Genomic DNA, 15,057 nt, shown 5'->3' on the forward strand with positions numbered 1-15,057 from the left:
GATTTTAATAAGCAGTGTATAGATAATTGTTCTTACTCCGGCTACTTATTCAGATATTTTAAATCATTCTAATGGTCTTGATTTGACCAAACTGCGGGAGGCAGTGGAAGACAGAAGTGCCTGGCGTGCTCTGGTCCATGGGGTCATGAAGAGTCGGACACGACTAAACGACTAAACAACAACAATGGTCTTGAACTAGATCCATCCGCTTTTTGAAATTATTTTTTCTTGAAGTTTATAGTAACGGTAGTGTTTCTAAAAAATATATTGCCAATCTAGGCTCCTTTTTTCTCCCAAGCAGATCTAGATGTTACAGGAGAGCTGGGTTCGGTACTGCTCTGATATCTCTCTTCCTAGTCCTGCCTGTGCCATGATGTCACTGTTGTGCATTTTACCTCTCCCTTGGCAACAGCCAAGGATGTGATGAGCAAGAGGGGAAACACACAATGCAGTGACATCACATGTTATCCTATGCAAAACTAGGAAGGGAGGAAGAAGAAAAAATGAGTTGGCAGTAGCTCTCAATGTCTTTTGTAGCATCAATTTCTTTCTCAATGCTGGATGTAAAAAAAGGAAGAACTTTAAAAAAAATAATCCAGAGTGAATTTATGGAAACCTGTCAATGAGAAGATGGGCTTTTCTCTTCCCATGTTACACAAAAATGGCTAAAGTATGTCTGATTGATTCATTTTTAGATAAAGCAGATGGGATTCTCAGATCATGCACTGTTAAGCCTTTCTTTGGAATTTGTGCCACTGTGACCAGAGAGCCCAGATGGTGCTTAAATCTGTTGTTTTTTAACAGCCCTACTTTTTTGATTTTTATACCCAAACACATTGAGCAATTCTTAGTCATTAATTACTGATCTAGTTCTGCCTGTTGGTACAGCGACTTACCAGAATGCACCCCAAAGAGAGGAAACTACGTGTGTTGGGGGGGGGGGGCTGGGAAAGTGAACCAGAGCCAGTAAAACGATGCTTCCCTTAAGTGAGCTTTCTCAGACCCATCTCAACGGTGCAGACCATACTGAACAATGATGCTATTAGTTGTACCAGAAACTAAAGCATGCTGATTATATTTAGTAGGGACCCTTTCCTTCACACTTCCAAACTACTGAACAAAGGAGGAGATCAAATCCTTCTCCAAATGTACGCTAGTACCTAGCACAGAGGGACGCGGGTGGCGCTGCGGGTTAAACCACAGAGCCTAGGACTTGCCGATCAGAAGGTTGGCGGTTTGAATCCCTACGACGGGGTGAGCTCCTGTTGCTTGGTCCCTGCTCCTGCCAACCTAGCAGTTCGAAAGCACGTCAAAGTGCAAGTAGATAAATAGAAACGGCGTTTCCATGCGCTGCTCTGGTTCGCCAGAAGCAGCTTAGTCATGCTGGCCACATGACCCGGAAGCTGTACGCCAGCTCCCTCGGCCAATAAAGCAAGATGAGCGCCGCGACCCTAGAGTCAGCCACGACTGGACCAAATGGTCAGGAGTCCCTTTACCTTTACCTGGCACTTTACGAAATTCTGCAAAACTTTAAATAAATGGTTGTATTTGCTTGCATTCCTGTCTTCTTACCACTGATTCCTCCATTTCTCTCCAGTAATGTGCAGCTAGTGGACTAGGGGCAATAGACTAGTCCTCCTAGTTCTTTTAGTTCCAGTGGGTGTACTCAGAATTGGACACAGCCCCTAATCTTTATATTTCCCTCAGTCGTGAAATTTAATTCTTGAGGGAGGGACTTGCTTCTTCTGCGTGTATATTGCCCTGTAAAGCAGCATGCATATTGTAGGCCCAGTAGAAATAAATTTTGTTAGAAATAATGTGCCACGGGCAGGGACGGAGGAAGGGGTGTGCGGCAGGTGCGGGCCGCCCCAGGTGTCACCACTGAGGGAGGTGACAAAATGCCAGGTGGCCCTCACCACAGTACCTGCTGCGTGTCTGAGCCACGCGTCTCTTCTGGGAGAGACACGGTGGCTTGAGTGTGCGTAGGCTCTGTGCTGCCCAAACTGTCTACCCACTGCCTCCCCCCCCCCAGCTGTAGGGCGGCTGAGTGGGAAGAGGCAGACAGACTCCGGAGGCCCCACGGTGCACCCGCCCCTGGTCGCACAGCCCCAGGTGGCCGAGCGGCTTCCTTCGCCACTGGCCACGGGTCTTATGGTCTGTAGCATTAATGCTTCTGACACCACATGGTAATTTTAAATGCTCAAGGGTCATGTGCCTTTTTGACACCTGACACTTGTAAGTACAGTGGTACCTCGGGTTAAGTACTTAATTCGTTCCGGAGGTCCGTTCTTAACCTGAAACTGTTCTTAACCTGAAGCACCACTTTAGCTAATGGGGCCTCCTGCTGCCGCTGCGCCACCGGAGCACAATTTCTGTTCTCATCCTGAAGCAAAGTTCTTAACCCGAGGTAATATCTCTGAGTTAGCGGAGTCTGTAACCTGAAGCGTATGTAACCTGAAGTGTATGTAACCCGAGGTACCACTGTATTAGTTAGATGATGATACCTAACGCTCCACTTAGCTGAATGTTGCATTATTATTATTATAGGGTTATATTTAGGTATTTCTATGCCACTTTTCAGCATGTGGTGCTGCGTACAACATATGAAAACGCATTAATGCACATTTCTAAAACCAATACCAGCTGCTGGGAGTTGCAAGAGAGGAGGGTGCTGTTGTACTCATTGGTCCCTCTTGTGGGATTCTGGGAGAACAGAATGCTGAACCAAATAGGCCTGATTCAGTAGGGCTTTTCATGTGTTCTTAATTAAAACATGAATACAAAGTAGGCTTGGAATAAGCTAAGATAGCAATGGTTGTATCTAGTGCCGGCTTTGCACTAGTGTAACTGCTTTCCACTAGTGCAAAGTGAGGCGCAATCCCTTTACCTCACCGGTTCCCCACACTAATTGTAGCCCTCATCACACTGTTCCAGAGGCTTCTGCAACTGTTAGAAGAAGCTGTTGCGGGGCGTGGAAGGGATTGGCAAATATCAGGTGCCCTGGTAGCAGAAACCCACCATTTTATACAACCCATTCCTTTTAGGAAGTAGGGGGAAAGATAGGGGTTAAGGTGTGCAAAATAACCCATACTGCTTAAGAGGAACTTGAACACTTGTCCAGCTCTGAGGTGATTGTGTAGTTGCTTAAGAAATCATATAGAAAGCATCAGACAGGCAAACTCGGCCCTCCAGATGTTTTGGGACTACAACTCCCATCATCCCTAGCTAACAGGACCAGTGGTCAGGAATGAAGGGAATTGTTGTCTCAAAACATCTGGAGGGCTGAGTTTGCCTATGCCTGGGCTACATTGTTGGAAAATCAACTGATACTTACATTCCTAAATACAGTCCTAAAACTACTGCCATGCCACAACCTGCCAACTGTGGAATGGTTGTTATTAATGCCCTTTTATTTTATGCCTGGTACTATTTATAAAAAAGCAGTCTGCAGTAGAAAATAGATGCACATAGCTGTCAACGTTTCCCTTTTTTTAAGGGAAATTCCCTTATTCCGAATAGGATTCCTCGCAAGAAAAGGGGAAAGTTGACAGCTATGGATGCAGCGCACAAGTCTATATAGCTTAAACAAACTGAGGTTCTTCCTCCGCTGCAAGTTATTACACAGTTAGTTAGAAATGGAAATCAGTTGCTTTCGCCTCTTGATAAATAATTCTGTTTGGGTAAAGCATCCGTTGGCATTTCCTAAGAAAAGCAGGTATTTAAATGAGTCAGTTTGATGCTGTCAAGACTTCTTACTTTGTTGTACAGACTAGAAGGCTGCAATTCCATTCTTTTTCTAGTGTGAAGTTGTTTAAAGGTGCACTGAAATCTCTGGAATAACATTTCTCTTGTACTGGTCTGTCACTGAAACAACAACAACCCAAATAATCACAACAGCTGGCAGTGGCATGTCGTTTTACTTCTGATTTGTTTCATCTAAGGACCGATCTACACTATACAGGAGCCATGTGGAGGCTGCTGAAAGATGCTTTTGCGTAGCTCCGCAAGCAAGGGGCATATCGTGTAGTTCGGTGTTGCTATGGAGATCCTACAGAATATGGAGAATCCACCTGGTAAGCAGTGCCGTTATCGTCACTGCATGAAGAAGCCTTCCGTGCGGATGCCATTTGGGGTGTCTTCCAAACAGATTGTAAAGTAGTTATCAGCGACTACAGACCCTATTTTCCAGGGACAGTTCCGGATTTGCAGAAGCCGTCCCGGTTTCTGATTTCATCCTGGAACGTCCAGCTTTTCCTTAGGACATCCCTATTTTCATTGGAGAGATGTTGGAGAATATGCAGAACTCACAATCAGGGAGTGGTCTCTTAAAAATACAGCCACTCTCTCAGGGTCTTTGTGGGCTTTTCCAGTGATGTTTCAGCTATACATGATTTCACTTAAACATGCAGTGCCTTGGAATGTAACCCCTGCGTATATGGTGAGTTGCCTGCCTCTCCCCATATAAACCAACCCAGACCCGGCGATCATCATCTGAGCATCTTTGTGTGCCTCCTTTGCAAGAGCTCTGGAGGGTTGCAACGCAAGGGTGGGGCTTTTCTAAAGTGGCTCCCTGTTTGTGGAATGCTCTCCCCAGAGAGGCTTACCTGGCACCTTCAGGCACCAGGCAAAAACATTCCTCTTCTTCCAGGCCTTTGGCTAATTGTACAATCCATGGCCTTTTAAACTGGGGAGGGGGTATTGCTTTTGTTTTTTTCTTTGTTATGTTTTAGGGATGCAGGTGGCGCTGTGGCTTAAACCACAGAGCCTAGGACTTGCCGATCAGAAGGTCAGCGGTTCGAATCCCCGCGACGGGGTGAGCTCCCGTTGCTCGGTCCCTGCTCCTGCCCACCTAGCAGTTCGAAAGCACGTCAAAGTGCAAGTAGATAAATAGGTACCACTCCAGAGGGAAGGTAAACGGCGTTTTTGTGTGCAGCTCTGGTTCGCCAGAAGCAGCTTAGTCATGCTGGCCACACGACCCGGAAGCTGTACGCCGGCTCCCTCGGCCAATAAAGCGAGATGAGCGCCGCAACCCCAGAGTCAGCCACGACTGGACCTAATGGTCAGGGGTCCCTTTACCTTTTTAATGTTAGATTTGCTTGTGTTTTTATACTGTAAACCACCCTGTGATCCTTGGATGAAGGGTGGTATACAAATTTAATAAATGAATTAAAATAAATAAATTTAATTACTGTGGCGCAGACGACCCTCTGCCCCTGTAAAAATGACAGCGGTTTCCTGATATACATGTGCTGTGTGGATTCTCCGTTCCAGCTTGATGCCCCAGTGTAGTGCACGTCCCTTGGGTGGTTGAGCAGTGCAACCCAGAAAAAAATGGGGATGCTGTGCCCCTCCTTCAGTCGCTCACATCCATTACAGTGGTACCTCAGGTTTCAAAGCTTTGGGTTACAAACGCTTCAGATTACAGACTCCACTGACCCGGAAGTAGTACCTCAGGTTAAGAACTTTGCTTCAGGATGAGAACAGAAATCGTGCGGCTGCAGGAGGCCCCATTAGCCAAAGTGGTACCTCAGGTTGAGAACAGTTTCAGGTTAAGAACAGACCTCCAGAACGAATGAAGTTTGTAACCATAGGTATCACTGTATTACATTTCTAGGGAAAGTCTGGTGAGAGTTTTAGACCACACTGGAGTTTATTCTAGTGGTCTTCTTTTTCTTCCTCCTTTCTTTTTTTAAAACGCAACCCACACCTCCTTCCCTGATGTTTCTCTCTTCAGGATGCTGTGATAATCTGTGAAAGAAAACAATTTTATCATGAGTTGGCTTTTAAGCCTTTCCATAATGAGTTTCCAAGTGTTTTTTGGCTATAGATATTAAAGCTTGTGTATTTGCAATTTCTTTGGCAAAGTGCCTTTAGCAGAGAGGATATAGTGTTTTCTTGGTACTTTGCCCAAAGTAATTTTGCAAAAAGACTGTGACTGTATTTTAGTATCTGTCATTTGTTTTGAGACTAGTCATTGTAATGGCATTTGATCACATTCACTTTATGGTAGTTCATCTTGTTTCCATGCTACACATCTACTCCAACATCAGAGCATAATTTTAATGGCTACTGTTTTACTTCTACATAAAACATTTTATGACCTTTTTTGTACAGTAGCCATCAGGTTTCAATCATTGTTGCTCCACAGAGAGGGGGGTGGAATTGGATGAAGAACTATCAAAAATCTTTTAACTACATAACTTTTTATTTCAGGTCAACTTCCCATAAAAGATATTAAACGTATTTTGTGGTTTATTCTACACATTAGCAATTTTAGAAGGTTACAGTGTTTTTGAAAAAGTTTATGAAACTGAGAACTTAATTCACATAAGATGTTTTACACTTTGCAGTACTTTTCCATTGTAAATGTGAATGTGCTGCTAGCACTTTACATGCTACACTGACAGCTATTTTTATCACTTCTGTTCAGTAGCATAACATGCAATATACAGTAAAAAAAACAAAAAACCTTCTTAAATGACAGGTTTGCTGGGCTGCTTTTATATTTCATTAACAGAGTTGCTGGAGACCTAATCTTGTACCTGTTGGATAAATATATTAATTACCAACACCACATGGCGACAGTTCACGACACCTTTGTTCCTATGCTTGGACACCAAGAATTTTCCCCATATTTCCTCACCACCATCTGCTGAACTTTGTGAATGAACAGGATTTGAATCTTCTGCACCATGTTGCAAGGAGACTTGGTGGTCCTCATCTGCGGTGCCAAGAGAGGGTATCAACAAAAGTATTTAATTTCTTTTTCAATCATCCCCAGCACTGACCAGATGCAAGGAAGTGTTGGGAGAGCCAGTGTGGTGTAGTGGTTAAGAGCGGTAGTCACGTAATCTGGGTAACCGGGTTCGCGTCTCCGCTCCTCCACATGCAGCTGCTGGGTGACCTTGGGCTAGCCACACTTCTTTGAAGTCTCTCAGCCCCACTCACCTCACAGAGTGTTTGTTGTGGGGGAGGAAGGGAAAGGAGATTGTTAGCTGCTTTGAGACTCCTGAAGGGGAGTGAAAGGCGGGATATCAAATCCAAACTCTTCTTCTTCTTCTTCTTCTTGGGTGTGTTTCAGCGCACAGCAGACCTGTCCTGTTCCCCATGTCAGTTGAATGTGCGGAATGACTGCTTCTGCTTGGGTTCTGTGACAGACATGCAGGACCTTCTTGGTTTCTGTTTTCAGGGACATTTGACACAGAACATTTGAAAACCACAACAAAACCTTTTGCCTTTAATATTCTTTCTCGCCTGATACTCTCTCAGTTTTAGTAGGAGTCTTATGCCATCTAGAGAACATTCTTCTTTTCCAGGGGCTAAAAATCTGTGTGCCACAGCTCCAAATAATTATAATTTATATACACACACACATATTTTGGTTTCTAAAGGATGCCTGAAGTTCTTATTTGAAAAGTTTAATTAAGGGGGAAACTTTGACATCTTGTTGAGAAGATTAGATTGCATCCCCCAAAGGTGAGAGAAAAGACATTTTAATTCTAATCTAATTCACACCAATTAAAAGATGCAAAAGAATGTTGTACCAGTCAATTGTTAATTATGCATCACTTTACCTTCCCTGTGACCAAAAAGAGAGAAAAGCAAATAATGTTCCATTTTTGTTAGTAGTGTGTACAAGTAATTACCCACAAATAATTTTTAGAGGGAAGGAAGCACAACTTCCCCTTTCTGAAAATACCCTTGGTAGAGGATTTGAGTTCAGGGGGTGCAAATGGCCCATTCACTCCCTCCAATCTCCAGTCCTTTACTGCTGGAAGGATTGTGGGAGGAATTGGGCACAGAGGTTATGTGTCACAGGGCATGCACCCAGTTTCATTCGCCTCCTTTGGGCCCCAGACTAAAGAGAAGCAAGCAGTAGACCCCTTACTTCCCTTCCAGCCTATCCAACTCCCGGTCTTCATTAGTTGAAGGCTGGCACCTGCAAATTATTCTCGGAGATCCGGGATCTTCCCTGAGAACACATGGGTAATGCACATGCGTGGCCCTTAGTCCGGACGTTTGGCAACCCATGTCGAAAGTGGAGATTTTGGCAAATTTCCTTAAAAATAGCTCAACTTTTCACTTTTTGAAATACGGCAACTCTAGGGTGGAAGGGGACCCTGTTTTCAACCCCCTGTGATTTTTCTGCAGGGATAGAGAGTCTTTCTGCCCTTCCCTCTCCAAAATGGAGGCTTCAGGGATGTTGGCGCATGTTGCCATTACTTACATAGTTTCAAAACTCCATAGCTTCAGTTATTACCCACATAGTTTCAAAGTTACAGATAGGTAGCCGTGTTGGTCTGCCATAGTCAAAATAAAAAAATTCCTTCCAGTAGCACCTTAAAGACCAACTAAGTTAGTTCTTGGTATGAGCTTTCGTGTGCATGCACACTTCTTCAGATACTTGAAGAAGTGTGCATGCACACGAAAGCTCATACCAAGAACTAACTTAGTTGGTCTTTAAGGTGCTACTGGAAGAAATTTTTTTATAGTTTCAAAGGGAATGGTTTCTTGTCTCAGAAGGCCATTAAGCTGTGTGGGTTTGACAGGTCTAATTTATGTGAGTTTGGTAATGTGACAGCAGTTACTCTGTGTATTTAAATTGATTTAGAGTGGGAGATCTTCATCATAGACATAGAAATGTAGTCAGCTGAGGTGTCAGAATCAGCCTTTGTCTCAAGGTGGGCCTGCCACTTTTCTAAACAAATGACTAGAAAAGCAGTCATTTCCTCATAGCTGAGAGAATCCTCTATAACCTTCTTCCCAAGCCCAAGTGTGTGGGACTTGGTTTGCATGTTAGATAATGAGTCTCTGCTCCCCTGGCATGACCGCAAGGAGGAAATGGGAACGTTAAACCACAGTTTAGAGTTACATCTGCCTCTGGACCTGGGTTTAATTCTAGCTGTGGTTTGTTGACTCGATCAAGCTTTTAAACAATGGTTTGACGTCAACATGCTGGAGGGGACATGGGGAGGTGTGTATGCAAACCTGAGGCTCACCTGGATCATTTTCATAATGGCTGGTTTAGGTTGGGCGCTATAAAAGCGGTCCGGCCTCAGGTATTTTGTTTTTCACTAGAACACTACACCGGTCTGCCAAACAGAAGTACAGTGGTGCCTTGCAAGACGAAAAGAATCCGTTCTGTGATTCTCTTCGTCTAGCGGTTTTTTCGTCTTGCGAAGCAAGCCCATTGGCGGATTAGCGCTATTAGCACTATTAGCAGCTTTTAGCTGCTTTTAGCGGCTTATCTGCTGATCGGATCAGCTGATAAGCGGCTTAGCGGCTTAGAAAAGGGGGGGGGAGGAAAAAAACCCCGCAGGAACTCGCAAGGCATTGTCGTCTTGCGAAGCAAGCCCATAGGAAATTCGTTTTGCGAAGCACCTCCAAAACGGAAAACTCTTTCGTCTAGCGAGTTTTCCATCTTGCGAGGCATTCGTCTTGCAGGGCACCACTGTACGTGCAAAAGGTGTAGCATTAGAATTAAATAACCAAGTTTACTCTTGAGTGGAGTCTGAGCCTAAAAATTGGTTTTCAGTACAGTACCAGAACTGTACCAAACTCAGGTTTTGTTATTGCTATTGTTAAACAATTGTGAGTCAGACACTTCTTGCTGATCTCCTGCAAATCACCCAGAGATCTATCAGTAGAGGCTGATCTACCTGCTGCCCATCCCTAGCTTAGCATCCCTAGTTTAGCACATCTGATCTGAACCAGCCCAATATGTATTTTAGTGTTCATAAATGGCTAGTTTCAGAAACATGTAAGTTGAAGGACAGTTATTTTTGAGCTTAGAATGAGCACCTTCCAAAGGGAAAAAAGGGGGGAGGAAAAAAATTATGAATAAGTTAATGCAGGCTGTATGAGAGACGAGCATAACAGAAAATTAATTAGAAAGACTGTGAACTAGATGACTGGTACATATTTTTTTTATTTTGTAAGAATTAAGGATGTTAATGGTAAACAGTGAACAAGGGGTACCAGAAGGTGTAAAATAAACAAATGGTTTATGCTAAATCTAGGAAATGGGGGGGGGGAGTATCTGTAGCTTATTTTATCAAGAATTCAGCGTTAATCTTATGTTGCATATCAATTAAGAATACAGATCAAGAAAAAGAGGCAGAGCATTATTCCTCAGCCATTGTCATTGTTTTCAATGATGTGTGCTGAACACATACTTTCTTGTTAAAAATCAATCAGTCCCACCCCCACCCCCAGTTTCTGGGCATTGTTTTCTGCCTAACAACCTTGGAAAAGCCTTGTGCTGTTGTGAGTATATTCTGCAAGGTAATTAGAAATATATATCTATATCTATCTATCTATCTATCTATCTATCTATCTATCTATACACACACACACACACACACACACACACACACCACCTTTCAGCATACGAAGTATTCCAAGTAACATAAATATGTGTTTTTCATTTTTTCCTATTCCTTTTTAAAAGGTACTGATTTATCAAACATATGTACAAACTAACACAATCATACAAACAATAGCAGAACCATATATGGAGCATATTCAGTGCGGAATGGGAGAATCCCCACATGTGTGCATCTTGGAGCCCCTGCATAACTGGGGATTCCCCTGTTGGTTCATTGTGGGACCAGGGCTGGTTACAAGTCATGACTCCCACAGACTGTGTTGTAGACTTGCAGCCTCAGAATGTATGAAACGGACCTCAGTTGCTTTGCTTGCTTGCTGTGGATCCCGAAGACTCCTGTCTACTAACTGATTTGTTGTGGCATTATTTTTCTTCGACTTCATTTTTAAGAAGAGAACTTCATCATTCACCAAGGAATTCTACAACTTTGTGCTTTCCAGTGATACTGATCTCTTAAAGCACTCTGTATGACTCACAGTGTAGATTCTCAGATGAGCATGTTGCAAGCAGTCTATTCGCCATGATGTGAAGCCCTGTACTTTATAATTTGCATTTAACAATAAGGGTGGGCAAACTCTTTTGTACATTGCATGCTGTTTGATATTTTGTACACTTTCCAATCCTGATAAAATCTACTGCCAATCTTTTGCCTTTTAGGCAGCTGCTTGGACATTTAGGTTTTTTAATGTCCTGATAGTGTTGCAAATAAGGCCAGCTGTTGATTCGAAGATGTAGATGAAACTCCTCAAGCTTCAAGTCTGCAACATTTCCAGCTCTTCTTGAAGATTAGTGGCAGAGAAGGCCAATAACTTTTTGAGCACTGGTGCATTTTTATTAATAGTCGAATGGAAATGCTATGTGTAGGCCCAAGATGTTGGGGGGGGGGGAGTCGGTTTTATTGCTTGCGCATCATTTCCGTGCAGGCATTTTAAAGTTGGAATGCTCAATTTGCATTTTTCTGTATTTGTGCCTAAACTGTTTCGCCTTTGCAGCTTCAGCTGAAAACAGCATTATTGTATTACAGCTTTTGCTGTCTGCTGTTTTCTTCGGCGATGCCAGTTTGAAACTGATTTGCCAGTGGAAATTTGTTCAATATGGCAATGCCCACAAAAACACCAAATGGGGATCCTGTCTGTTGATTTCCACCACCCCACGCCACCGCCATTTGCTTGTCTCTTCTTCTGAGGTGCTCCTTTTCATTATTTTAAAATTAGCTGAGCTATAACGGATGCAAGCCAAGGCTGAGCTACTCTGGCTTGGAGGTTGTGTAGACTGCGAGTCAGCCACAGAGGTAAAGCCTTGGAAAAACAGAGAGCAATCCCATAGACAAGAATCTGGTGTAAACTAAGCCCTGCATAAATTTAGGAGGGTGGCTACCACTGACCCTGTAGGCCTAAGCCTGGCAGAAGCTCTAAGGAAGCAGTCCTATAGCAAGATCTATCAGTATGAGCAGGGTTAGGATCCAGCAGATCTCTGGATGAGCCTTGGTACTCCCAGGCGTTCTGGCTTAACATCCTTGGCACAACCAGAGATATACCAGCGTATCTCCCCATCCCAGCTCAGAACAGCTTGACAGCTCTTTGGTTGACCTAAGCCCTGAAAAATGGGTGTTCTGTGGGCATCATAGGGTAAAGACCAGAGAGGTAGAACTTAGGCTGGATCCTAAGCCCACTCAGCTGAGCCATGCAACCTGGCAACCCAATCTAAGCAGGGCTGGCCCACCCGTGAGGCAAGGTGAGGTGACTGCCTTGGGTGGCAGGAGTCATAGGGGCAGAAGATCCGACCTCCAAGGAATGCATCGCCCACTGCTGTAGCTGCTGCCATGGTGGCATTGTGCTCCTTGGAGACAGGATCTGCCCCCTCCTTGCCAGCACCCCACATGCCACTTCTGCAGTCGCCTCTTGGCGAATAGGAGGTGCCGCCGATCTCTTCGCACCCCACTCCTGATGTAGATCTTCACTCACCCCTTCTTCCCTGGGGGCAACATTTTGTGGTGCCAAAATGTATTGTGCTGGTCATTAAGGATGGTGTAACTCAGGGGACGCGGGTGGCGCTGTGGTCTAAACCACAGAGCCTAGGGCTTGCCGATCAGAAGGTCGGCGGTTCGAATCCCCGCAACGGAGTGAGCTCCCGTTGCTCGGTCCCTGCTCCTGCCAACCTAGCAGTTCGAAAGCACATCAAAGTTCAAGTAGATAAATAGGTACCACTCCGGTGGGAAGGTAAACGGCGTTTCCGTGCGCTGCTCTGGTTCTCCAGAAGTGGCTTAGTCATGCTGGCCACATTACCCTGAAGCTGTATGCCGGCTCCCTCGGCCAATAAAGTGAGATGAGCGCTACAACCCCAGAGTTGTCCGCGACTGGACCTAATGGTCAGGGGTCCCTTTACCTTTAACTCAGATGTTATTTTTAAGGGCTTGGTTTTCTCTTTCCAGGCTTAGGATGGCTCAACCTGCAGAAGTCCCGCTCCTGAACAGTTTGATTCTGATATACTTTGCGCAGCTTAACTTGTCTTGGGCTTGCTTTATGCAAACTTATTTATGTATAGGATTTCTCCCTTAAATGGTGAGTGAATTACACTTCCCTTTTTTTGCTGGGTTGCAAGTCAGATGGTCTTAGAATCCAGCCTAAGCCTCTCTTTTCTCTTTCCACCTCCATTACTCCCCTGGAAGTTCCTTTTTCACTGGAGATACACTGACATTCTTTCTGGTTGAGCTAAGAATGAAGGAGTTAAGCTGTTGTAGCCTGGCTGCACTAGGGACTTCTCAGCTCAGCCAGACATCCGCTAAATCCTAACCCTGCTCATCCCGTCAGATGGAGCATTTGAGTGACATCACTAATACCAAATTTAACTGCACCCAGTACGACTCAATTTTAATTTATTTTTATTTTTTTGCAGTGTAATATTTGGAGGAAAGAAACTGTGTTCTTTATGCCATCTCATTTCATGCTACCTGTCAATTTTATGTTCTTATTGCTGCCTTTCAAAACGCCTCTCTGCTGCATTTAACCAAGGGGACTAGCTTAACAGTGTGTTCATTAGCATGCATCATATACATTTGGCCAATCATTTTTCAAAAGCAGATGCAATCCTGTACACATAATCTGCGCTCCTCGGCGAATTCTTTTAGTTCTTCAACCTTTCCTTGACCCTCTTATGGAAGCGAACAATTATTCTGAAGTGTCAAAAGTGATGCATGGAGATTTAGCTGTGTGATGCCCATTAAAGCCAGTAGGAGCCATGTACGTAAAACCCAATACAACCCACAAAACATACTCCTGGTGTGGTGGTAAGTGGTGATGTAATTTTCCAGACATGTTAGTGGAATTTGTAGTGTATTTCTTGGCTTTATATATAATATACCTGTCTTTCTCTCCCCCCCCCACCTTTCCCCTCCAACCCTATGTATTAATAAAGGTAAATCACTGACATCGGCTTGTTATGGAGTTAACAGCAATGCAACATTTTAAACTCTTGCTAGGTATAGGTTAATGGAAAAAGCAAGGTATTTTAAATTTCTGCAATCAAGGGTAACCACTTCAAATGGACGTTGGCAAAGAATAGGAGACTTCTAGGCTGATTCTGAGGCCACAATTAGATGCTAGGTGGAATGTGTGGCTGCCAGAGAAAATGCTCGCCATCACCCTGGGAAGATCTAGTAATGAAAATAAATGTGCACTGTGGATTTTGTTCCATTTCATTGTCGATCTTTATCTTGTGCAGGAAACTTGCTAACAGTGTGAGGTCATGCCACCTTACTTGTAATGTTAGATAGGAGGGGCAATGAGGCTGTTACTGTTAGCAATAAACCCAAATTCCTTTGGACCATCTAGCTGAAGACTCGTGTTTTTTTTTAAGTTGCACTCTCTGGAATGAATGTCCAAAGGCAAAAGGTGTGAAATTCAGTGTTTGCTCTGAAAGCAGACCAGCTTGATCTTTCCTGGTCACTGTTTCTGAGTTAACTTAAAATTTTGATTAAAAAAAATAGATTAAAAAAAATCCTTTAAGGGCTGCTTGGGAGAAAGTGCCATGCCCTTACCTTTCCAACTTGATGAGGGTCAAGTGTTCTTCAGCACAAAACGTAAAACGTCATTTGGCCTCTTTAGCTGCAGCTCACCTCTGCTTCAGCACATATTTTTAAGTAAGCGTTTATGTTTTTTTAACTAAAGTTATTGCTGTTGTATTGCCTTTGTATTCTCATTGTGCACCCCTTAGAAACTAGTGTTAAGCGGCATATACATTGTTAAATTATGTAAATGAGCATCTAGAGATTCCCCTGAATTAGAGCATACCATCTCTGTAATAATCATGATAAGAACTTTCACTCTGAGCATCACTTTGAGACTGAATCAATTTTACTTCTTTAAGCTCCTTGTCCTTTTGGTGCTTCCAGTCATTCCCTCTCAAATGTTAATAAATTAGTAATTTTTTTAAAAAGTATATCCTACATTGTCATTGGGCAGATAAAGGTGTGCTATTTCCCCTTAATTCTCAAGTTATTAAGACTTGGTTTTATTGCTTAAGCCAGGGGGTGCATGATGATCTAAAACACTATGCACCAGTTGAAAATGTATTTTTTCCCTGACTCAGCTAATCATTGATTATGTCTTTGTAGCTACTATCTGTGGTGGTTTTTCCATTTATACCAGAGGCCATTACAAAAAAATCACTGT

The 15,057-nt window shown here is 43.6% G+C and overlaps 2 protein-coding genes across 3 annotated transcripts in view; one reads left to right on the plus strand and one right to left on the minus strand.

The window, feature by feature from the left end:
• The window catches only part of CLYBL (citramalyl-CoA lyase), a 187,907-nt gene that overhangs the window by 46,840 nt on the left and 126,010 nt on the right, over nt 1-15,057 (plus strand). The window lies entirely within an intron of this gene.
• The window catches only part of LOC310706045 (uncharacterized protein), a 39,408-nt gene continuing 30,819 nt past the window's right edge, over nt 6,469-15,057 (minus strand). Inside the window, exon 4 of the mRNA XM_083501392.1 lies at nt 6,469-6,721. Coding sequence (XP_083357518.1) covers nt 6,531-6,721 — 191 coding nt within the window. The 3' untranslated portion in view covers nt 6,469-6,530. The remainder of the gene's footprint in view (nt 6,722-15,057) is intronic.

Source organism: Podarcis liolepis, assembly GCF_965112155.1.
Source record: "Podarcis liolepis genome assembly, chromosome: 4".
In the NCBI taxonomy this organism is placed as follows: domain Eukaryota; kingdom Metazoa; phylum Chordata; class Lepidosauria; order Squamata; family Lacertidae; genus Podarcis; species Podarcis liolepis.